The sequence below is a fragment of the Ornithorhynchus anatinus genome, chromosome 2 (assembly GCF_004115215.2).
Source record: "Ornithorhynchus anatinus isolate Pmale09 chromosome 2, mOrnAna1.pri.v4, whole genome shotgun sequence".
NCBI classification, from domain to species: Eukaryota; Metazoa; Chordata; class Mammalia; order Monotremata; family Ornithorhynchidae; genus Ornithorhynchus; species Ornithorhynchus anatinus.
This window is the reverse complement of record NC_041729.1, coordinates 94992833-95019172: the sequence shown is the minus strand read 5'-3', so window position 1 is coordinate 95019172 and position 26340 is coordinate 94992833. Positions and strand designations below refer to the sequence as shown.

The following is a 26340-nucleotide window of genomic DNA, read 5'->3' as shown; positions in this document are numbered from 1 at the left end:
GTAGGTGTTAAGTACTTACTATATCCCAAGCAGTGCTGAATCAGAGTAGATGCAATCTCTGTTCATTTGGGGCTCATGCTCGAAGGGGAGAGAGAATAGGTATTGAATCTCCATTAAACAGATTAGAAATTGAGGGGCAGAGAAGTGAAGTGACTTGCCCAATGTCACAGAGCAGGCAAGAGGCAGAGCTATAATTAGAACCCAGGTCTTCTGCCCCCCCAGACCTATGCCCCTTCCAAAGGCCATGCTGCCTCCCCTGTTTATACAAGCCCGTAGCTAGTGTTGCAGGCCAGATTTGTCTTAATCATCGGCATCATCCATGGAGTGTGGCATTCAGGGATCTTGGAAAACAGTGAAACTGACTTTATCTTAGTATACAAAATGTTTAGAAAGCATTGGCACGACTATTCTCTCCAGCAAGAACAACCAGACAAAACATGAGAATAAGGGGTGGACACTGGCAATATGAGGAAGAAGTGCCTTGTTTACGTTGGATTGAATTGAAAACGGACATGGGGCTTGGTTAGAACATGAACACAATGCAGGAAAAAGCTCTTTAAAAAGACAAAAAAATCACAGAAATGCAAGAGCAATTTATCTTGGTTTTTTGAACTTTCCGTAGAAAAAGAATAAAAAAACTGGACCTAACAGGGAAAAAAAACAAACCTAAGAATCAGACACCAAACACATTTACCATAACTATTCTCAATCAACATTCCTAGCACCCTCCTATAAACTAAATGCAGTTCCTTTTTTTATTGTACCTGTTAAGTGCTCATTCCATGCTAGGCTAGGCTCTGGGGTAGATACAAGCTAATTTGGTTGGACTCAGTCCATGTCTCACATGGGGCGCAGTCTATCCCCATTGTACAGATGAGGTAACTGAGGCACAGAGAAGTGAACGGACTTGCCCCAGGTTAAACAGCAGATAAATGGCAGAGCGGGCATAAGGACTCAGGTCCTTCTGACTCGAGGCCCATACTCTAAGCACTAGTCCACATTGCGGCTCCTCCTTGATCAAAATAAGGTTGTTCTGTGGCTACTCAGAATGGGCATAAATGCTCAGTCGTTAACACTGTGAACGTTTTTTCTTTTGGAGAGGGAGGCCTGGGACTGCGTCTATCGAAGATTAATGTCTCCAGGAAGTGGAGTGTATGGTGCAAGCCTCTGGGAAACTGGATCCCAAACACGTGAAACGCAGCTGTCAAGGCAGCCAGGGCCATAATGCAGTCATCCAACTGGGTCAGCTTTTCTTTTTCTAAGTACAAGGCAAATTCACAGGCGTGGATGTTGAAGGGGTGCTTAACTGCTAACACAGGGGTCAACACCTGCACCTGAAAGCAAGCAAAAAAGATACTTAAAGGGATGTCTTAGAAATACTGTAAGGGGAAAGCACCAATTTATGACACTCCTGGATGGGGGCAGGAGTGTTTTCTTCTCCAATAGAATTTAGTTTGCCTGAAAATACATCGACCCTTGAAAACTATGGGATTAAAAGTTCTGTGGTGGTTTTTTTTTTAGTTTGGACCACTTAAAAGCAGTCTGCATTAAATAAAGCTACCTTTTAACAGGCCTTTCTGCATGATAATAAAGCCTTGTGATAATACTGAATTCAATGGTACCTGAATCCTCCACTAACGGGGTTCAAAACTCTAGAACATAGTCTAGTAGGCAACCCTGTATTTAGAAATTAAAATGAAATCCCTTCCTCTCAAAGGACATTCAGCATATCCCCTTGGCATGCTAGAATGTGCTGAGTTGCCATTACATACCTCTTCGTTCACAGCAGCAAACAGACTGGGATTATCGCCAAAGACATCTGGCAGAAGCAAACATGTAGCAGTCATCTTCATGTCTAAGAAAAGCAAAAGTGTTTAGGACCCAGAACATAAACAACTTTCCAAAAATTGACAGTGAATAGGCAAACCCTTATCTTCATTTGTGTTCAACTGCATGTCACTTTATAGTAGAAAACAAATCACCTTTAATCCAGTCACATTGATGACCTTTAAACCATCATCAATCCCAGCAAATACTCATTGAGTGCCCTTAGGAGATACTGAGCAGTGGTAAATTCTAGGACCCCTATCATGCATATAATAAGAATTACGATATTTGTTAAGTGCTTACTGTATGCCAGGCACTGCACTAATTAGAACCAAGCTCAATGGTATGCATTTTATGGGAATGAAAATCATTTTCATGGTAGTAGAAAGGAATTTTGCAATCTAAAAAGATGCTCCAATTTCTCCGACACTCCTGCACCTTAAAGTCAAAACTTCCAAGAGAGCAGGCAAAAAGATTTTACTAACATTTTAGAATGTCTTCATCCGTGTGTTGTTTCAGTTTTTCCTGCAGCATAACATTAATTGGACTATCTCTCACTGAAAAGAAAGTCAATATATTTTCTGAATAGGCCTCCAAAATCTCTACTGTTTTCTTATAAATATCTGTATGTGTGAGGAGCTGGAACTCCCTGAAGAGCTGGCAAGGAGAAAAACAGAATTTTATGTTAGCGCCACATACAGGACAGATGACCAACATTGAAAAACTGAGACCTTTTTTTGGTTGAATTATAAAGTGTTCTGAATTATAGAAAACTCTAAAGTTCTGCATTTCTTATTTATTCTCCACACCCAGTACATCATGCTGTCCCCTGAGCCACCTCAGTATTCATCTCAACTCACCGTATCCCACATGGGCTGTGTCCAACCTGATTAGCTTGTATCTACCAAAGCACTTAGTACAGTGCCTGGCACATAGAAAATGCTTTAAAAATATAATTTGAAAAATGAGTCTCTAATGTTTATTCAAACATGTGGAAACTACTTTGTTTTATTCACAGTTTCTTCTTTCTACCTTTCACCTAATCTCAGAATGCTTGGAAATTTTTAGCACATTCAGCTTCAGGACAACCTTTAAATAGATGGTGGAAGAGTGATTTTCTTCACAATTTCCAGTTGAGAGAATGTATGCAACCTGCGTAAAGTATGACAGCAGAGAGTAGGGACAACTGTAAAGAGACTTCAAGAATTCCAGATGCAAAGAGCCCCAGCTCTTCACAATATCAGTTACCATAGTAAACCGGCATCTTCTCAGAACTGTACTATTGTCACCCTTCCTGGAAACTGAACTTCCACAATTAACTCCTTGGACTGCCATCTTTGAACCTGATCTAGAGCCCATCAGGAAGAGATTTCTTGATTTATGAAGTGTGGTAACATGCCAATTGTTCACCTAAAGGAGAGGAAAAGGTCTCTAACAAACCATCCTACCCATACCTGATAAGGGCACTTTAAGAAAGGAAACATTTTGAGAATTTCCTTCAAAGGTGTTTTGTTGTTAATCATCTTTCTTCGTATTTCCAGGGTCCTGCTCATTCTGTCATCCACTTCTTGCCAATTCCTTTCTGTTTTCACGAATTCTTGCTTAAACCAGTTAATGTGGTCATCCACCTCAGGGTCTAAATTAACCTCTTCTTCCTGCAATGTATGTATTCAGTTACTGGTGTTTCAAATTCCCCCACAAAAGTGGCATTTCATCATCAATCACTACTATTAATTGTGCATTTAATGTATGCAGAGTGCTATACTAAGTGCTTGCAAGTCTACAGGAAGAGTACGTGGTCCCTACCCTCAAGCAGCTTTGGATGGGGGGAAACAAGTACTCAGTGCATGCATCTAGTATGGCTCTTCAGTTAACCCAAGCCAAGTCTGCTTCCCTTCCCCTCTCCCTCTTGGGGGCACCCAGGATTTCTACATATCCAGCATCCCCAGATGAAACCTCTCCTTTTCATGGGCCAGAGAAGATGTAGCCAGGCGGCTTGTGGAGGAGGCATCACCTGAACAGAAAGTAGGGCTGCAGCTTCTAAAGCCCCTGAAGATCTCAGAGACCTTGTAACCTCTGGGCAAACAAGAAGGCAAATCCGAATGGCTACAAGAACACTCCTTACTTTCCTCAAAATGAGAGACCTGGAAAGGCCTTTCCAAAGTGTATCCCAAATTGGGTGTTCATCCATCCATTCAATTGTATTTAGTGAGTGCATTGTGCAGAGCACTGTACCAAGCACTTGGAAGAGTTCAATACCACAATAAACACAAAATCCCCACCCACAATGAGCTTAAAGTGTAAAGAGGAGAGGGGGTGGGGGGAGGCCAATATTAATATAAATAAATTACAGATATATACATAAGTGTAAAAGGGGGCCGGGAGCAGGGCTGGGGGGAGTAAAAAGGGAGCAAGTCAGGGCAGCGCAGATGGGAGTGGGAGAAGAGGAAAGGGGGCTTAGTACACAATGGGCTTGGGAGTCGGGTCATGGGTTCAAAGCCCGGCTCTGCCACTTGTCAGCTGTGTGACTGTGGGCAAGTCATTTCACTTCTCTGTGCCTCAGTTACCTCATCTGTAAAATGGGGATTGAGACAGAGCCCCACGTGGCACAGAGGCTATGTTCAACTCAATCATTTTGTATCCACCTCAACTCTTAATACAGTGTCTGGCACATAGTAAATGCTTAATAAATACCACAGCTATTATTATTAGAAGCCATTCCTGTCTGTGACTTCATCATCATCATCAATGATATTTATTAAGCACTTAGTGTGTACAGAGCACTGTACTAAGCGCTGGAGAGAGTACAATACAACAGAGCTGGTAGACACATCCCCTGCTCACAATAAGTGTTTAGAGGACAAGCTTACAGTCACTCCAGCTTTCAGTGTTGCAGCCAGAGGACAGAAATCTATTTATTGAGTGCTAACTGTATGCAGAGAGCACTGTACTAAGCACTTGGGAGAGTTGGTAGGCACGTTCCTTGCCCATAGATAGTTTACAATCTGGGGGCGGGGAGACAGACAATATAATTCATTTAGTTTATTTAATCTTTAACTATTTGGTCTCGAAGTCAATGCCTGTTTGTGGTGGTTTCTGGGCAGACTGTATTACCAGGTGTTTTAGTCTATTATCAAAGACAAATCAATGCTTTCAGGAGGTGTGGCCTCATTTACATACTATTTACTCAGCTATTTCCAAATGCACAGCTGATTTTTAACACTTTTCAGTATTAGTAAATTCACCCCCTGCTGCTTGGAGCAATTACTTTACACACAGAATACAATCTGTGTATCACATTCTCTCCAACTCTTCCAATCTTACTCAACTCCCCACCCCCACCCTGTGAAACATACATATGTAAGAGTATGGCCAGAAAAATGATCGCTATTTGCAAAATATATCATTATGCTTTTGGTGCTAAGGGAAACAAATGAGATATCTTATTAGCAAAAACAGCAAGAGAACGAGAATGTTGAAAATCAAATTCGTTTTTAGCAGGAGAGGCATCCTGAGTGCTTGTTGGGATCTAAACTGCCTTCTGCGGAGTTAACAGCTCATCTCATTTATTTTCAAATCTAAACAAGCCTGTCAAACAACAACTGCTTGTTGTCTATTGAGCCGAGGATTGAAAAATGCAACAAAATCATTGGTGAATCTTCTTCTGAAGTGGCTTAAATGGGCTAAGTTGTCCTATTTTCCAAAGCTCTAATCGGAACAGGAAGTGGGGCTTACTTCCTTTTTCCTCCATTTATTTTAGTCTCCTATTCCAGACCTTCCTCTGATAGACCCATCTTCCATCCACATCAGCCAAAAATATTGTCACTGAATTTCTTACTAAATCAAATACTTTTTTTATAAGTCCCTACAGGTTTTTGTTAACCTATAGATAAGGTGTGCTTCTCCTGCCTTTTCACCAGCTGTTTTCTTTTCATTCGCTCACGGTTCCCCCTCACACCTCTTGTTCAACTATTCCCTTTTTTCTTTTCCTTCACTCCTGGCATCTTCATTTCTTACAGGCAAAACCTGCCTCTTGTTTTTCCCTCTCTTGTGTGGACAACTGAAGAACCAAGGATTAGATGTCTTCGATGCATCAAAAGATGAGGAAAATGCCTTGTCAGTCACACTGATAATGGCACTCCTGTGCCCACCAAACAGAAGATTGCCTTCTGCTCTGTTCTACCCTTTCAAAAAGGTCACTCCATGGACATGAAAAGCAGCTTTAACTCTTCTCCGTTTGGGTGGAGGGCGTGAGCTGTGAAATTATTCCAGCCAGCTGCCAATGGTGCAAGCCTACAGTTAGAATTAAAGGCAAGGGAGGGTTACTGATGTCAACCTCAAAGTTGGGATTCTGTTCCGGGGCTTGTAGAGTTATTATTAGATTGTTCCATCACTAAGAAGGGTCACACTTCAATGGCCCAGGGTCACGTTTTGGGGCGGTGGGCTTACTCTATGGTTTGAGAAGACAAAAACAGAAGAATCCAGTTTCTTATAGGCTGTTACAAGCATGCTTTCTATCTCACAATTAAACACTCAAATGAGAAAATCCTAAGAAATTTTATCCTCAGTGATTGACTAAGTCTCCTAGGCAAGGTGGGTGTGGATTTGATTTTGTAAAACATCATTTTCTAAAATGCCTAAAGGATATCCAGAGCTTATGCCAGCCAGCCTTTGCACCCATCAACACATAAGTGAATACCTTGGGTGCCTTACCCTGACAGGCATGAAAAAGTCAGCAAGAATCTCTGAATGACCCTTCTCTCTAAAGCATAAATTCCAAAAGGGACACTAAGGAAAGCACTGTTCATTTGATACTGATACCTTCCCTCCCCACAAGCAGCATGGCTTAGTGGAGAGAGCATGGGCCAGGGAGTCAGAAGGACCTGGGTTCTAATCCCAGCTCTGCCACTTGTCTGCTGTGTGGCCTTGGACAAGTCACTTCACTTCTCTGTGCATTAGTTGCCTCATATGTAAAATGGAAATTAATACTGTGAGCCCCATGAGGGACAAGGACTGTGTGCAACCTGATTAGCTTGTATCTATCCCAGTGCTTAGTACAATGCCTGGCACAGAGTAAGGGCTTAAAAATTGCCATGAAGAGAAAAAACCCCCACCATAACATGCTGCAGAAATCTTACTTTTATCCGAACAATCTGGATTTCATCACAGCTTGTTTCCGCCAAAACCTTCCTTGTCTGCCCCCTCCTGTGGCCAAATTTACACTTGTTTCTCATCACCTGTTCATCATCTTCTATCGGCCTCCGAACATATTTGAAGCGATCTTTCAGGGCTCGTTTCCATAGAAACTACATCAAACAACAAACAGAAATGAACATTCTTCAAAGGCTTGGAAGCAACTTGCATAAACCAAGAAGAATTTCTATGCATTGATATTTCTGAGTTTTGAAAGATTTCCACCCCATTCAAAGCACTGCCCTCATTGTAAACTACTTGAGGGCAGGGATCATGCTTATCAACTCTATTGTATTGAACTTTCCCAAGCACTTAGTACAGTGCTCTGCACAGAGAAAGCACTCCATACCACTGATTGATCAACTGAGTCATCTGCTGCAGCCTGGAAGAGCGATACCAGATTCTGGGTTTGCCTCTTGGTGGAGGGGGATCTCTAAAATATGTCTCAAAAATGTTAGAAACCCTTTGGGTTACCCAATTGGCATATTACTAACATGCTATTTATATCCAGGAAACAACCATGACTTTGCCAAGCTACCCAGGCTTATCACTCGACCTGGGAAAATGTTTTCTGTCTTGCTTCTAAGGGGAGATGTAGTTTAGAGAAGAAAACAAGAGTTTGGAAACTCGGTGCTATGTCCTTGTTCTTCCAATTTTATTCCCCTTTCTTGATGTCCCTTTTAGCATTTTCTCATTTTATCTCTGTCCCTCTCTTCTTTTTTTGACCTTGGGTTCTCTTCTTCTCCCCCAAATTAGCCCTTTCCATTCATTGCCCCCTACTTTCCTTTCTTCTTATTCCCAGCCTCACATTGTCATCTTCCAGCAATTACTCCATTTCTTTTTCTAATTTAGGCACTAAGAAATTGTGTGACTTGCCCAAGTTCATACAGCAGGCAAGTGGTGGATCTGGGATTAGAACTCAGATCCTTCTGTCTCCCAGGCCTGTGCTCTAACCACTAAGCCACGCTGCTTCTAAGGAAGTCATTGGAGAAAAGACCCATACCAAAGCCTCAACCCACTGACCATTTCTACATTTCCCAAAGCTTCAACCCAGAGTAGTCAGAGAGTGCTTGGGAAAACTGAACTTATCCTGTCAGGCTGAAGAGAAGTCTCCCCGAAAACACAGTGATAACCACCAGAGGCAGCATGGCCTAGTGAAAAGAGTACAGGACCGGGAATCAGAAGACCTGGGCTCTAATCTTGTCTCTACCAGTTGCTTGCTGTGTGACCTTGGGAAATTCACTTAACTTCTCTATGTCACAGTTTGCTCAGCTGTAAAATAGGGACTCCTTGCCAGTTTCCCTCCTATTTAGATAATGAGCCCCATGTGGGACAAGGACAATGTCCAACCTGATTAATTTGTATCTGCTCAGCACTTAGTGTTTGACACCTAGTAAGCACCTTAATAAATACCTTAAAAACACTTGTAGAGGGCCCTGTACAATTCCCCTGGCTGCAGGGATTGAATAGAAAATACTTTACTGACTATAGCATTTTCTAGACTGCAAGCTCTTTGGGGGCAGGGAACATGTCTACCAGCTCTATTGCACTGTATTCTCCAAAGCACTTAGTTAAGTGCTTTGCATGCAATAAGAGCTCAGTAAAAATATCACTGATTGATTGGTGAACATCTTCTTGGTAGTGCTAGCTCTAAACCAGTTTATAAATTGGGCCTAGTTTGATAACCAATTCTTACTCTCCAGTGTACCTCTTCATCATCATCAGAGCACATTTCTTTCAGGCTCAAAACAGCAGCGTTGGGTAAAACACACAGAAGTGAAAAAACAAATGGAGGCATTGATTATTATGAATCTAAACACATAGCACTGAGCAATCAAGCAATCAAAGGTATTTCTTAAGGACTTACTGTGTACAGAGCACTGTACTAAGCACTCGGGAAAGTACAATACAACAGTTAAGTAAATGCAATCCCTGCCCACAAGTGGCTTATAACCTACAGGGGAAGACAGCCATTCTAGTATATTAGGCATAGGGGAAATAGTAGAGTATTGGGTGAATGTCAAAGTGCTTAAAAAGGTACACAGCCAACAAAACTATTAAGCCAGTTCCCTTCTAGGAGCCCCAGATCATCAACTGAATTTGTTGGCTTATCTGACTAGTAAGACTTATCTGACTCATTGATTACTGTTTGATAGTCAAGAGCAATTACTGTAAAGGAAAGATTTCCATTTTTCTGTTTAGTTGAAGAAGAGGAGATGGGATACCTTGAGCTGTGCCAGTTTGCATACTTACAAAGCCATTCCCCTCTTCATCTAGGAATGGATAGGCCTGCAGCAGGGCATTGACAACATCATTGTACTGTTGGGTGGTTGGGTACCTGTTCCAAATGAGATGGCAGCTGAAATGGTTCCCACTGAATGGCTAGACTGTAAGCCCCTTTAGGGCATAATTCAGATCTACTAATTCTGTTGGAACTCTCCCCAAGCTCTTTGCACACCAGTCAATGAATAAACAGATGATAAATACTAGTGATTGAATCCAAACTTACACCTGCGCTTCAACATTAGGATGCTACATTCTCCCAAATTGCTACTCAAAACTGAATTTTTCAGCCAGTCCATAAAGAAATGAACAAACCCTTCATTAGTGATTAAAGTATGTGACTCATTTGCAATCTAATTCCCAATTAATATGATTCCCTGAAATACTTTATCAACCAGGACCCCCTGCTGTTCCCTTTATAACCGTGAATCCAGGGATTTTACTTACAAGGATCCTTCTAGGTACTTTGTCATATCTGCCTGTAAAAATTCAATAATCCTAATCCTCATGCTGTGATCTGGACACTTTTGCTCCATTAACATGCACTTGACGTCATAGGGAAACTCAGGCAAAATATAGCATCTGGTCCACTGTAAAGCCTTGTTCCTTGCTAGAATGTGCTTCGCATTTTTTCTATAAAAAAAAAAGTTTTCATTCAAAATGCTTACCTAATTAAATAGACTTTGCCCACCCAAATAAGATTTGAATCTTCTCCCGGGTTGGGGACAGTTGGAAATCCTAGGATAATGGTTAGAGTAATAATAATAATAACAGTAATAATAATATCACCATAATAATAGTATTTGTTAAGTACTTACTATGTGTCAAACACTGGGTAATTCCAAAATTATCAGGTCGGACCCAGTCCCTGTCCTACATGGGACTTACAGTCTGAGAGGAAAATCAGACAATTAAACTCATTTACAGATGATGAAATTGAGGCATAAAGAAGTCAAGTAACTTGCCCAAGGTCACAGAACAGGCAAATGATCAAGCCACAATTAGTATTGTAATCCACAGACCCCTAACCCTGTGTTCTTTCCACTAGGCCATGCTGCTAGCTTTGAACACACAGCAGCACCTTCAAAACTGACAAAATTTCTACAGGAAATTTGACAGAGGTAAGTATCTCATTCACAAGTTAAAAATAAAACTGTGGTGTTTGTTAAGTGCTTGCTTTGTGCCAAGGACTGTGCTAAGCACTAGGAGGATATTGATTGTACTCTTCCAAGCGCTTAATACAAGGCTCTGCAGCCATTAAATGCTCAGTGAATACTACTGATTGATACAATACAAGCAGAGTGGACCCAGGCCTTGTCTCACATGGGGCTCATGTAAGGAGGAGGTAAAACAGGTCTTTTACCCCCATTTTTGCAGATGAGGAAACTGAGGCACAGAGAGGAGAAGTGATTTGTGCAAGGTCACGCAGCAGGCAAGTGGCAAAGTTGGGACTAGAACTCAGGTTTCTTGATTGCCTGACCTGTTCTTTTCCCACTAAGCCATTGTACTTCAGTGTCATTTGAATGCCCTGGTATACTCCGACTGCCTCATGCCCCTAACAGCTTAAGATAAGGGTAACTCACCGAGGGGAACTGAATAAGTAAGAGAGTGACAGACAAATTGAGGGAGCTATACAGTGAAGTCTGGGAATCCTGTTGAGGAAACTGATTCCTTTTAAAACAAAATTAAATTTAGGCTTTGACATTCAGGGATCAGCTCTGGGTTAGTATGACATTTGACTACCTAGGTGAAGCCATGTTTGAATTTATGAACAGTGAGAATCAAAAGAGACTGAAGTAGTGGAATAGCAACCCAAATCTTAAGGGAACTAATCCACCTTAGAAGACCCTCTCACTGTGAAACAAACCAAAGTAAGGTCTTCAAGGGCAGACACTTCTCTGGTGTGCTTCCAGCTCCCAGTACAGTGCTCTGAACATAGTAGGTAATTGGTCGTTTGATACCTTCAGCCAGGAATGGAACTAAAAAGGAGAGCCTGGGACAGCTCCCTCAGTATCCACAATCCCTGGGGAACCCACCAACCAGAAATATGCATGCAAAGCCGCTTCCACCCCTATCTTGGGCCACGCCATTTGAGGAAACATTCCTTTTAAAACAAAATTTAAAACATGCTTTGAAGGTGGGAGAGTGAGGATGCAAAGGAGGAGGGAGTTCCGGCCAGAGGCAGGATGTGGGCAAGAAGTCAGTGGTGAGATAGATGAGATCAAGGTATAGTGAATATGTTGGCATTAGAGGAGCAAAGTATGTGGTCTGGTTGTAGTAGGAAATCTGAGAGATTAAGTGGGGGGGGGAAGAGCTGATTGAGTGTTTTTAAGTGGTGGGTAAGGAGTTTTTGTTTGATGTGAAGGTGAATGGGTAACTAGTGGAGGTTCTTGAGGAGTGGCGAAATATAGAGTCAGTAGTTTTATAGGAAAATGATTTGGGCAGCAGAGTGAGGTAGGAGTAGGGAGAGAGAGGAGACAGGAAGGTAGGCAAGGAATCAAAGCAGGATAGGATATGTGCTTGGATTAATGTGGTAACAGTTTGGATGGAGAGAAATGGGCAGATTTTAGTGGTTATGAAGGTTTATTTGACAGGATTTAGTGACAGATTGAATACGTGAGTTGAATGAGTGAGATGAGTCTTGGATAATGCCAAGGTTAAAGGTTAGTGAGACAGGGAGGATAGTTACCGGATCATTTTTCTACAAAAACATTCAGTCCATGCTTTTACACTCCTCAAGAACCTCCAGTGGTTGCTCATTCACCTCCACATCAAACAGAATCTCCCTACCACTGGCTTTAAAGCACTCAATCACCTTTGTCCTCCTACCTCACTTTGGTGCTCTCCTACTTCCACCCATCCCACACACTTAGTTTCTCTAATGCCAACCTACTCACTGTACCTCAATCTCATCTATCTCACTGCAGACCTCTCGCCCACATCCTGCCTCTGGCATGGAATGCCCTCCCTCTTCATATCTGACAGAAAATTACTCTACCCATCTTCAAAGCCTTTTTGAAAGCATCTCTCCTCCAAGAGGCCTTCCCTGACTAAGCCCTCACTTTCTCATTTACCACTGCCTTAATCTGGAAAAAAATAAAGGGTTCTACAAATTCAAGGTCCAATTTAATATAACTCAAAAGGGATTTCCCTAGACAGACCAACAGACTTGGGAATTATATAACACTAATCCACCTCTGAGCTCATTCTGGGAATGCTGTTTTTGTATGGTATTTGTTAAGTACTTAGTTTGTGTCAAGCACTGTTCTAAGAGCTGGGGGTAGATACAAGCTTATCAAGTTGAACACAGTTCCTGTCCCACATGGGACTTGTAGCTGGAAGTAGGAGGATTTAATCCCCATTTTACAGAAGAGGTAACTGAGGCACAGAGAAGTTGAATAACGTGCCCAAGGTCACACAGCAATCAATTAGCAGTACTGGGATTAGAACCCAGGTTCTCTGACTGAGGCCTGTGCTCTTTCCGTTAGACCATGACGTTAAAGATGTAAAGGCATCTGCCTGACTTCAGACACTTCAATCTTCCATCGTGGAACCACCAGCAATATGCCATTCGTTTAAGTGATGAAAAGGGCGGAGGTGAGTGTGGAATAATGCAGAGCCACCTGGCAGCAACTGTCAATCAAGCAGATTTTAGGCAATTCCCAAAGGCACCTTTCCCCAACTCAAATGTTTTTTAGACTTGTGATGCTCATTAAATCTCCCCACCAACAGCTGGCTAATAAGTAGTAATAATTATGATAATTAAGTGCTTACTATATGCTAATCACTGTTCTAAGCACTGAGGTAATAATAATAATAATAATCATGGCATTTGTTAAGTGCTTACTATGTGCCAAGCACTGTTCTAAGCGCTGGGGGGAATACAAGGTAATCACATTGTCCCACGTGGGGCTCACAGTCTTCATCCCCATTTTACAGATGAGGTAACTGAGGCCCAGAGAAGTGAAGTGACTTGCCCAAAGTCAAAGAGTTGACAAGCAGCAGAGTTGGGAATAGAACTCGTAACTTCTGAGTCCTAAGCCCGTGCTCTTTCCACTGAGCCACGCTGCTTCTCCGACATGGGGCTCACAGTCTCAATCTCCATTTTATAAATGAGGTAAATGAGGCAAAGAGAAGTTAAATGGTTTGCCCAAGGTCACCCAGCAGACAAATGGCAGAGGTGGGATTAGAACTCACATCCTCTGACTCCCAAGCCCATACTCTTTCCACTGTCACACAGCTTCTCTTATCTGTTATCAATTATCAAGTCTATTACCAATTCCATCTTAGGCAGCCACAGAACCTCGGGAATTCTTGTTGGTTGCAGTAACAATTGTTATGATTATGGGTACGCCTTGGACTCAGCCACCAGAAGCCTGAAATTCTGCTCCTCTATTGACAGTATCCTACTGATTTTTGATTTTCATTTATTTATTTTTCTGTGTTGTGTTTTAATGTTTCTTTTTTCCTGATGTCTCTGTCTCCAGTCCTTTCTCCCCACTTAAACTCTGATTGTCAGTTCCCCGAGACGCGGGTACCTTGTCTAATTCCTTCCTGTGTGTTTTCTCCCAGAGATTAGTACAATACTCTACGGAGGAAGCACTTAAAATATATCACCATTACTTGTGATTTACATTGGTCCTATGCAGATCTAGCCCTAAAATGTCATCTTGAGTTTGGGCCTGGTCCGAGATTGCCAAACCCAGCTCTGTGACTGATCATCAGAACTAGCCTAAATTCCACATGCTTCAAATAAATGACTACTGTATTTGCTCAGCTGGTTCTAGAGCCCAGATAGATAACAGCAGGGTAAGAAAGAAATCCAGTCCAAGATTAGTCATTCAATTTCTCAGTCTCATTATCAGTTTCCTAGTTTTCTTGGTTTGATTACAATCTGATGTGAGAAACACAAATTCAATTTAGTTTACAAACCTGAAGCAGTGTCCGAAATAAAGGAATTGGAAGTTATAAGCAGATGTTCCTACACCTGACCTCTGTCAGTAGTTTCTTCTATAAAATTCTACTCCTCTCTCCTTCACTCTCTGTTTAACTGAATTTGATGAGAGGAAAATGTACTATGATAAATACATTTATTTTCAATAATTTGTATTTTCCTCAAAAATAACTAAAGGGTTTACCTTCCACATAATCAACTTGGCAAAAAATTCCTATTACAATTATTATTTATTACACTGATAAGGGTTTTGTCTGGGCCAAGCACTGTACTAAGTCCTGGGAAAAGGCTGAAGGATGTTGAATCAGATATAGTCCCAGCCTAAAGAGTGATTACAATCTGAAAAGAGTAGGGAGGCCTGACACACTGGGAAATCAATCAACTGAACAGCCACTAGCATTTATTAAGCACCTACTGTGTTCAAAGGACTGCATTAAGTGTTTGAGTGTGGTAAAGTCTGTAGACATACTTTCTGCCCTCAAGGAGCTTAGAATTTAGCAAAGGACATAGGCACTGGAATAATTTACAGGCAGGAAGTAATAAAAGTGGATATGACTATGGTTTAGCACTTAAATAGGATATGTAAGATGATGCATACAGATGCTACAGGTAGACCGCAAACAGGCACATAGTTGGTGCAGAAATGTTGAGTTGGTAGTGGCTAGTAAAATCCTTTGAGGAGATAAGATTTTAGAAAGGCTTTAAAGATGGGAAGAGCTTTAAAGATTTAAAGATGGGATTAAGGTTGTGAGCCTCATGTGGGAAAGGAACTGTGTCCAACCCAATTTGCTTGTATCCACCTAATACTTAGAACGGTGCCTGGCACATAGTAAGCATTTAACAAGTACACAATTATTATTATTGTTATTATTAAGAACAATGGTCTGGCAGATTTGACTGTGGGAGAGGATGTTCCAAACAGCAGAGAAGAAGTGAGTTAGGCGTGAGGGGGGCAGAGATGTGACTGAGGCACAGTGAATAGGTTAAATTGAGAAGACCATAGACTGTAGTGGGAGAAGAGAGTGAACAAGTAGGAGCAAAGAGGTGACAGAGGGTCTTAAGCCAACGGTCAGGAGTTTCCACTTGATGTGGAGTGAAATGGGCAATGAAGTATGGGGAGATGTGTGCAGTATGACATTTTAGAAAAATATCCAGAAACAGAGTTAAGTAAGAGTGGCTTAGTGGAAAGAGCAGGGGTTTGGAAGTCAGAGGTCCTGGATTCTAATCCCTGCTCCGCCACTTGTCTGCTGTGTGACCTTGGGCAAGTCACTTCACTTCTCTGTGCCTCAGTTACCTCATCTGTAAAAATGGGGATTAAAAAATGTGAGCCCCATGTGGTACAATTGGTTTACCCCGTATCTACCCCAGCGCTTAGAACAGTGCTCTGCATATAGTAAGCACTTAAATACCATTATTATTATTATTATTATTAAGGACTGGAGAAGGGAAAGACGGGGGATAGGGAGAACAACCTGTAATCCATATCTGTAATTTATTTATTTATATCTGTAATTTACTTATTTTAATGTCTGTCTCCTATAGACTGTGAGCTCAATGTGGGCAGAGAATGTGATTGTTTATTGTTGTATTGTACTCTCCCAAGCGTTTAATACAGTGCTCTGCACACAGTATCCGCTCAATAAATACAATTGAATGAATGAATTAATGAACAACAAGGAGTCATGAAAAGTGCCCAGACTAGCAGGGTGGCCATCTGGATGGAGAAGAAAGGGTGGATTGTGTTTTCCTCTCTTGGTTCTTTACACTGTCAAGAGCAGATAATTCACTCATCAGTTGAACCCCTGCTTGGGTAAGAGCCAGCTAACTCCCGGGCTTGCCCTCTGCCTCGCTTTATGGGCATAAGGAATAAATTTCCCTCTTTATGGGAATCACATTCCTTTCTCAGTCTCAAGGCAGGTTCCCCAGGGCATGGCCCTGTCCTCTGACATTTTGTGGAAGCAGGGCAGGATTGGAATAGTCACTCTCTCCGCAGAGTGTCGTCTCCATTTTCAAAACATCATAAAATGTAAGCCAACAGCGGACAAGAAAACACCTACTACCACCACTGCCACCACCTCCACTGCTTCTATCACTGCTACCTCGATTCATTCATTCAATCATATTTATTGAGCGCTTACTATGTGCAGAGCACTGTACTAAGCACTTGGAATGTACAATTTGGCAACAGATATAGACAATCCCTGCCCCCCCCCATCATCTTCCAAAACAAAGAGCGCACCCCAGAAATTCAATGAAGTATCATTTTCTGCTAACCCCTCTCCAAGATCACACTTTTCACACTCTTGCTCCTCTGCCCTCACGGACTCAGTAACCAGACTAGTACCCGGATCCTTGAGCCAACTATAATGGGATGGATTCCTAATCTTACATGAATAACTGTGATGATGTGTAACCATAGAAACACCTATCAGATTAAGACCTTTTGGGTTAAGAGAGAAGTGGAGGAGAGGAGGAAAATAGCAGAAATCTGCTTTAAGACCAGCACCTGCCCAAGGGTTGACTTTTGACATCTACAGGGAATTTCTAATCTTTGAAAGGAACCTCTAAATCATGATGATTATGGTATTTATTAAGGACTTACTATATGTCAAGCACTGTTCTAAGCACTGGGGTAGATATAAGTTAATCAGATGCAGTCCTTGTCCCACATGGGGCTCACAGTCTAGAAGGAAGAACAAGTATTGAATCCCCATTTTACAATTGAAGAAACTGAGGTACAGAGAAGTCAAATGATTTGCCCAAGGTCAGCAGGCAAGTGGGGAAGTCAGGATTAGACCCCTGGTCCTTGGACTCCCAATGCCATGCTTTTTCCACTAAGCCATGCTGCTTTCCATAAAGCTTCCCATGGATTACAACTGATGACACTTTAGGCGGAGCAGGAGAATAGGTCAGTATAACGTGTGCTGTAGGCTGATGATAGAGGATGTGTGGGGGCAGGGGATGGAGGGGGTGTGTGTGGGTGTGTATGTGCATAGCAATCAAAAAGCAGAAGAAATAAATTTTGATGGCTACATAAGGACTCTCAAACCAAGCACCAACCACACAAACAAGCCCCTGATAAACTTGGGAAAGCTGAAAGAAGGTCAGCTCAGAATCTAGGAGAAGCAGAAAGTCATAAAAAAACAAGATGGAGAAAGATCTGGGGCTCATCAATAGGTTGATAATGCAATCATCTCTCAAAGGCATTGCAAGAAGAAAAAGAGGAAAGTCCCCTCCCCTTAGGACCTAGGAGCCCAGAGAAAGGCCCAGGAAAGTCTGCCCTAAGATAAAATACAAGGTGTGAAATATCAATCAATAAATCATATTTATTGAGCCATTTACTGTGTGCAGAGCACTGTACTAAGTGCTTGGGAGAGAACAATATAACAATATAACAGACACATTCCCTGTCCACAATGAACCTAGAGGGGAAAACAGACATTAATATAAATAAATAAATTACAGTTACATACTTAAGTGCTGTGGGGTTGGAGGGGGGATGAATAAAGGGAGCAAGTCAGGGCGATGCAGTAGGGCAGAAGAGAGTGTAAGAAGGGGAAAAAAGGGCTTACTTTGTGTTCATTAAAACTACACTTGCCAAAAGAAAGGTCCAAGATTCCCCATGATGGGTGAAGACATGTTATGTGAATACCAGGGGGTGTGGATTATCAAGACCCAATCCTCAGAACCATATGTGTGGAATAAGAGATTCGGGGTAGAAATGGGGAAGCAGCATGGCCTGGTGGATAAAGCATGGTCCTGGCATCCAGGGGATCAGGATTCTTATCCCAGCCCTGCCACTTTGCCTGCTGTGTAACCTTGGGCAAGTCGCTTAACTTTTCTGTGTGTCAGTTTCTCAACTGCAAAATGAGGATGAAGACTCTGAGCCTTATGTGGTAAAGGGACTGCGTTCAATCAGATTATCTAGTATCTACCTCAGCATTTAGTTCAGTGCCTGGCACATAGTAAGTGCTTAACAAATACCATAAAAAACCCATAAAAAATAGCTGTTTTCTTTCCTACTTAGACTGGGAGCCCCATGGACTATATCCGGCTCAATTAACTTTTATCTACTCAGTGCTTAGAACAGCACTTGACACAAAGTGCTGAACAGATACCATAAAAAGTCTGTTCCTTGTACTCATCTAAAATACTGATCATGATAAAGGGCAAATTGGGGGTAAACACTGGGGGGTAGGGGGAGGTGTTTTGTGTGTGTGTGTGTGTGTTTGTATCTGTGTGAGAGAGAGTGTGGGAACCTGTGGCCGTGTAGAAGCTAGTTGACCTGCGAAGTCTGCAGCTTCCTGAAACACAAGCCCCTTTTACATAAACCTCACTGAAACCCATCTCTACAACTGTTTGCTGAATTCAAGAACTGGGGACTGCAACTGGTTATGGAGTTCTTCGCATGTATTGCCTGAACTACCTTTCCCTTCTACCAATCTCTCTACTGGCTGTCTATCACCAATGTCATTATTTGCCATTATCACCAATGTCATGATGCCAATAGTCCATCCAACTTGGTATTCTGCTTCCAACAATGCCACCAGTAAGTTTAGAGCAGCAGTGCTCTCCCTGACATGCATCTTCATGGTTAGAGTGGATCATCCAAAATCCTCATCTGTTTCTTCCAGGAGTCACCACCGTTTTTCCATTCATTCATTCATTCATTCATTCATTCTTTCATGAGTTTATTGCACACCTATTGTGTACTGGGTATTTTGTACTAGGCTTTTGGGAGCATACAAGAAGCAGCATGGTGTAATGAATAGAGCATAGGCCTGGGAGTCAGAAGGTCATGGGTACTAATCCCAGCTCTGCCACATCTTCTATGTGACCTTGGGCTAGTCACTTCACATCTCTATGCCTCAGTTCCCTCATCTTTAAAAGGGGATTGAGACTGTGAGCCCCATATGGGACAGGGACTTTGTCCAACTTGGTTTGCTTATATCTACCCCAGTACTTAATACAGTGCTTAACAAATACCACAGTTATTATTATTATTACAAGATACAGTTGCTGCCCTTAAGGAGCTCGTAATATAATGAGGGAGACAGGCAGACAAACTGTATACCTGCAGTGGGATCAGGAGGAAATATAGAACAATCAGTGAAAGACTATATATATCTATATCTATATATAGATTTATGCATGCTAATGGTGGCTGTTGTAATGACAAGACCAGGGATGGTAGAAATTAGATTGTGGAATTACTCTTGAAGAAGTTGGTATTTCAGAGGAGCTGTGAGGATGTGTAGAACTGTGGTCTGGGGGACTTGTAAAGGGAGGAAGTTCCAGACCAAAGAAAGAAAAGCAATATAGTGGAGATAAAAGTTGAGAGTAAACTTGGAAGGTGAGTGTGGAAGGAAAAGTGTGAACTTGAATGTTGTGTTCTAAGAGAGGTGACACATATGAAAGAAAAACTGGTGGACAGCTTTCAATCCCATAATCAAGAGCTTTTTATTATGGGATTTGTTAACCCTTACTGTGTGCCAAACTCTGCGTTAAGTTCTGGGCTAGATTCAAGATAATCAGGTCAAACATACAGTCCCTGTCCCACATGGGGCTCACAATCTGAGTAGGAAGGAGGATAGGAGAAGGAACATGGCCTAGTGGAAAGAGCACAGGCCTAGTAGTCAGAGGACTTGAGTTCTAACCCCAGATCTGCCATTTGCCTGCTGTGTGACCTTGGGCAAATCACTGAGTCCCATTTAGGACAGAGATTGTGTCTGACCTGATTAACTTTTATCTACCCCAGCGCTTAGAACTGTGCTTCACACAAAGTAAGTGCTTAAAATACCATATTAAATCCCCATTTTCCAGATGAAGAAACTGAAGCACAGATAAGTTAAGTGACTTGCCCAAGGATACAAAGCAGGCAAGTGACAGAGTGAGGATTAGAAGCCAGGTCCTGACCCCTCAGGGCCATGCTCTATCCACTAAGCAACCCTGTTTATCCAAAACCCTCTCAGACTCCTTAAATGTTTAGTCGGTATAACTTTCTGTGGTAACAAATATGTTTACTATAATAATAATAATGTTGGTATTTGTTAAGTGCTTATTATGTGTAGAGCACTATTCTAAGCGCTGGGGTAGATACAGGGTAATCAGGTTGTCCCACATGAGGCTCACAGTCTTAATCCCCATTTTACAGATGAGGTAACTGAGGCACAGAGAAGTTAAGTGACTTGCCCACAGTCACACAGCTGCCAAGTGGCAGAGCTAGGATTCGAACCCATGACCTCTGACTCCCCAAGCCCAGCTCTTTCCACTTAGCCACTCTGCTGTGTGAAGAAGTATTTCATCTTGTCTGCTCTGGACATGACACCCTTAAGCTTTAGTCAGTGCCCCTAGCCCTATTGTTGTGGGATTTGGTAAACAACAGTTCTATATCTGCCCTGTCCACACCGTTTGAGATTTGTAAACTAAGGATACAGATTTGCAGGCAGTGATCCTTTATCCTGTCTAAAACGTGAATCAGAGGCAACCTTCTCTGAACGAGAAGAATATGTCTGTCACATTGTTATATCGTACTCTCCCAAACACTTAGTACAGTGCTCTGCACACAGTAAGAGCTCAATTAATATGATTGACTAACTGATTTTATGAATGGGAAGCAGAGAAAGGAAAGCTGGTTTACAGTTGGAGGTGTAGAAGCTCTTTACTGTGTCAATATAAAATGCATTTTTGTGGAAAAATAAAATCTTTATAGTTCTCAGTCATTTACCATTTGGTAGCCTTTGGCTACTGAAACACTGAAATATCCTGGACATTAAACTGAGATCAGAAGGGATAGGGAATAAGGGGGGCAGCAGGAGAGGAGGCAGGCAAATAGAGAGAGACCAGGTACATGGCTAACGGCTACCGAACAGAAGCCTCTCTGCTACCCTACTACCCCTAGGTTTTGCTTCTAAATTACAAAGTGGAATTACTCAGCAGCCCAGCTGCTGTAGGGAATCTTTCTGGATGTGGTACAGAAAAGCCAGCAAAGGACTGAAAGCTGTTTTCCCTCTCTGTCAACCTCTTTAAACAGGTATTGTTCCTTGGAATGAGGAAGTCACTAATCACTTTTCGTATTTGGAAGCACAGATGTCTGAAAGGTCACATGCTTAGTCAGACTTGAGTTTGCCCTTCTTCCTTCTAACTGCTCTTCAGACAAGTTCAGTGGGACCTGAACAGCACCTTCAGTGGAGAGATGAACACATCAATTAATGAAAGACTGTGGCCTAGTAGAAAGAGCACAAGCCTAGAAGTCAGAGGACCTGGGTTCTAATCACAGCTTGTCACTCATCTGCTCTCTCACCTTGGGCAAGTCACTTAAATTCTCTGTGCCTCAGTGTCCTCCTCTGTAAAATGAGGATACAATATCTGTTGTACCTCCTTTGTAGTCTTTGAACCCCATGTGGGACAGTGATTGTGTCTGATCTAAATAATTTTTATCTACCCCAGAGCTCAGTACTTGGCACACAGCAAGTGCTTCACAAATATTATTGCTATGATAATAATAATAATAATAATAATTAGTAGTAATAGTATTAGTGGTATTATTACCATCGCCATCATCAATGGTCTTACAGTAGGAGCCCTGCCAAGCCCAATCCTGGAATCCTGGGTGGCTTAATGAGCCATCTAATTGGTAACCTCAGGAACTTTATCTTCTCCTATACTGGTGATGTGACGGCCTGACCTTTCTTTCTGCAGCCATAGCGTGAGGGAGTCGTAACAGGGAAGTTCATCATAACCAACACGGTCCCCTCTTCCTTCTCAGGGGACCATCAGGTACCCGCCTTTGACTCGCATACTACTTTGGAGTGCTGTGTCAAAGGATCAGATTCTATATAGATCTAAAATCTGGCAGTTGAGAATATAAAACATGGGAAAATAGGAGAGGACAAAGCAAGGCAGGTTAGAGTTGAGTTAGGTTAGGTAGTTCTTTCCACTGTTGATTCAGAACCAAAACCTCTGAAAGATTAAAATGTTCTAATTAGTTCATAATCTCGGTAGCTCCTTTCCCCTGTTTCCCCCCTAGACTGTAAACTTGTTGTGGGAAGGGAATGTGTCTGTTATATTGTACTCTCCCAAGTGTTTTGTACAGTGCTCTGCACACAGTAAGTGCTTAATAAATGTGATTGATTGATCCTGTTCAATTGATAGAATTCTTGATAAAGTAACTAGTTGAAACTGTAAAGGATCTGCAGGAAATTTGATCATCTCAAGGCATTCATGTATGACATAATAGGAAATAATCACATCTCAATCTAAATAGCTGAACTTTTTACCAGGAATAATAATAATCACAATCATAATCATAATAGTGATGATAATATTTGCTAAGTGCTTAGTATGTGCCAAGCACTGTGGGAAGTGTTGAGGTAGTTATGATATAGATCAGGCATATCTCTCTATCTCTAACCCAAGTGGAACACACAATCTAAGGAGGGAGACTAGATATGTCTCCTCATTTTGCAGATGAAGAAACTGAGGCAAAAAGAAATTAAGTGACTTGCCCAGCCTCACAGAACAGATGAGTGGTGAAACCAGGATTAGAACCCAGGTCATTCGTTTCAACTAGGCTCTGCTGCTTCTCCATTTTATTCTTGGCCACTGGAATCATGATAGTATATTTTGGCCTTTCCTTTGGCAAATGCTGGTGAACGGTTAATAAACATAGCCTTGAACAAGCCTATCAATCAATTATTCAATGGTAATTTTTGAGTGTTTACTATGTGCAGAGCATTGTACTGAGTTGGTAGACATGTTCCTTGCCCACAAAGAGCCTATGGTCTGGGGAGAGAGGGATGCCTGTCTGTGCATTAAAAGCTTATATATCACTTGGGTTAACAGTTTCCAAGTACTGATATCTAAAGCGTCTTGACTTATTTCTTAAATTCATTTTCTGGAGCAATTATTAAACCTAGAGCTGTTTTAAAAAATAAAAACATGATGGCTATGAATGCAGAATGACTGAGCTTTAGTCAAACATCTGGGTATATTTAAATAAATAATAATAATTGTATAATTGTAAGTGCTTTCTATGTCCCAGGCACTGTGCCAAGCCTTGGGGTGAATACAAGCAAATTGGATTAAACACAGTCACCATCCCATGTGGGGCTCACAGTTTTAACCCCCATTTTACAGATGAGGGAACTGAGGCACAGAGAAGTGAAGTGACTTGCCTGAGGTCACACAGCAGACAGGTGCAGAGCCCATATTAGAACCCAGGTCTTTCTGACTCCCAGGTCTATGCTCTATCCACTAGCCCATGCTGCTTATTTATAGAGCTGGAACCATCTTTTCCCATTCCTTCTTTGGGAAGCAGTACGGTTTAGTGGAAGGAGTATAGACTTGGAAATCAGAGGACCTGGGTTATAATCCCAGCTCTACTCACCTACTGTTTGACCTTGGGAAAGTCACTTCACTTCCTGTGCTTCAGTTTCCTCATCTGTTAAATCAATCAATGATATTTATTGAGTGCTTAATGTGTTCAGAGCACTATTCTGAGTGTTCGTAAAAATACAGTACAACAGTTGGCAGATGCAATCCCTGCCTATAAGGAGCTTGCAGTCTATTTTCTCTCTCTCCTACTTAAACTGAGCCCCAAAAGTGGCAGAGACTGTTTCTGAGCTGATTATTCTTTACCTACCACAATGCTTGATACAGAGAAGCAGGCTGCTCAGTGGAAAGAGCACGGGCTTGGGAGTCAGAGGGCGTGGGTTCTAATCTCGGCTCTGCCACTTGTCAGCCGTGAGACTTTGGGCAAGTCACTAACTTCTCTGTGCCTCAGTTACCTCATCTGTAAAATGGGGATTAAGACTGTGAGCCCTACGTGTATCTCCCCCTGCACTTAGAACAGTACTTTGCACATAGTAAGCACTTAAATACCATCACTATTATTATTATTAATAGAGTGCCTGGCACATAGTAAGCACTACTAAATATCACAATTATTTTGTTATTCATACATCTTTAATCTTAAATCTATATATTCAATTCTTAAGGAAATCTCTGCTGTTGACTTGAATTTATGCTCTACCCCAAGTAGGGCCTACATGTAGCCTAGTGAAAAAAGAACAGGCCTGAAAGTCAAGAGTCCTGGTTTCTAATTAATCTCAGCTCTACCACTTGCCTGCTGTTCCTCATTTTCCTCATATATAAAATGAAGATTAAATTCCTGTTTTCTTTCCTCTTAAACTGTTAGCTCCATGTGGGATAGGGACTGCACCCGATATGATTATTTTGTATCTACCCCAGCACTTAGTACAGTGCTTAGCTTATAGAAAGCACTTAATACCACACATTATAGCAACTGTGGTGAGAGAAAAAGTTTTCATATTACAAATTAACTGAAGTTGGTCCCATTAGTCCTGGATTTTTTTTAATACCACTTGTTAAGTTCTTATGATATGCCAGATACTGTTCTAAAAACTAGGGTAGATACAAGGTTGTCAGATTGGACACAGTCCATGTCCCACATGGAGGTCACAGTCTTAATTCCCATTTTACAGATGAAGTAACTGAGGCATAGAGAAGTGAAATGACTTACCCAAGGTCACACAGCAGACACGTTGCAGAGCTAGCATTAGAACAAGGGTCCTTCTGACTCCCAAGGACTTGCTCTATCCACTAGTCCATGCAGCCTCATTTGGACTAGCAGTTGACAAATTGGAACCCAGTAGTTCAACATGGGCCTTTAAGTAGAGAATAATGATAACCTCTAAAGGACAGGAACTGTGAGGCCCTGCTACGCCATGGGATCACTGATGTGGGACCTCAGTGTTAGGTTACGTTTCCCTCTCCAACCATGGTTTGCTAACAAGTTTCCATATGCAAAACTTCAAGCTGTCCTCTCTCCTTCTCACCAGTTACCCTCATAACATCAGGCATCACACTATCCAGCCGCATTGTCCCTTCTGGTCCCTCTTCCCTTGATTTTTCCATCCTTAATCATTGTCTCTAGGGAACTAATAAGCCATTTGTAAAATCAGCCAGGAAAGGGATATCCTTAGAAAAAAAATTTAGTAGCACATATAGTGTCTAGTGCCTATGAGGTAGCATTTATGTTTAACCGAGTATGCTGTGAAGACCAATAAGAAATGTGAGAATGTTCCGTTTGTCCCAAGAACATTTGCCTTCAACCACTACAGGGGTTTTCAGAACCCTAACCCTAATATCAGGAAATGGAAGGCTATAGAACCACAAGCATTTTCATATGTCTTAGATGATATTAGAGGGCAATAACTAGGGTCATCTCTACCCTAATGTGGATGCGTTTCAACACTGAAATCTATTGGAGATGAATCACTGCAGAAAGGTACCACACAGGCTGAAGCAAAGCAAACAGTATGGCCATTGGAAAAACCTCTTGCCATACGTCTCCTGCATTCCGTCGTTACATTACATCCAAACTTGTGAAATTAAAGTGTACCTGTGTGGTTCCCAATATAAAGGTTCCAGGGTCAGAAGAAAAGAGTTTTATTCTATTCATTCTATTTTAATTCACTTTGGATATCCTCACATCCTCCTGTTCATTTCCGGTTCATGTGTTCCATCAGCTCCTCCTTAAAGCTCCCCAGTCTCCCAATCTCACCTCTCCCAATTCCCATCTAACTCTTTCCCCAGGAACTAAATTAATCATTGTTTCCCTTACATCTGGAATCAGTATAGAATGGCATTCCAGAAACCGGTATCTCTTTTTTTTTGTTTAGTCTTGAATAGCTGCACTAACATATCTGTTCGTGTGAAGTTGTCTATGGAAATCAGTAATGCCTTGAAACTAAAAATCCCATTGGTTTTTGGGATCTCTCTCACCTCTAATAATATTACACATTAGAAGCAGCATAGCCTGTTGGAAAGAGGCCTGGTCTAGGAGTCAGAAGACCTGAGTTCTAATCCCAGCTCCGCTATTTGTTGGGTGTGTGACCTTGGACAAGTCACTTTATTTCTCTATGCCTCAGTTACCTCATCTGTAAATGGGGTTAAGACTGTGAGCGCCATGTGGAACATGGACTGTGTCCAACCTTATTATCTTGTTTCCATCCCAGCACTTAATACAATGCTTGACATATAGTAAGTGCTTAATAAAT

At 41.8% G+C, this 26340-nt stretch overlaps 1 protein-coding gene across 1 annotated transcript in view; it reads right to left on the bottom strand.

Annotated features, from left to right (window-relative positions):
• Positions 1-348: 348 nt before the first annotated feature.
• Positions 349-26340, bottom strand: part of SAMD3 (sterile alpha motif domain containing 3) — a 34435-nt gene continuing 8443 nt past the window's right edge. The window contains exons 4-10 of the mRNA XM_039914936.1: positions 9751-9936; positions 9274-9358; positions 6966-7133; positions 3282-3482; positions 2313-2484; positions 1773-1855; positions 349-1334 (exon numbers count right to left, since the gene is read on the bottom strand). Of these exons, the coding sequence (XP_039770870.1) occupies positions 1044-1334; positions 1773-1855; positions 2313-2484; positions 3282-3482; positions 6966-7133; positions 9274-9358; positions 9751-9936 (1186 nt within the window). The 3' untranslated portion in view covers positions 349-1043. The remainder of the gene's footprint in view (positions 1335-1772; positions 1856-2312; positions 2485-3281; positions 3483-6965; positions 7134-9273; positions 9359-9750; positions 9937-26340) is intronic.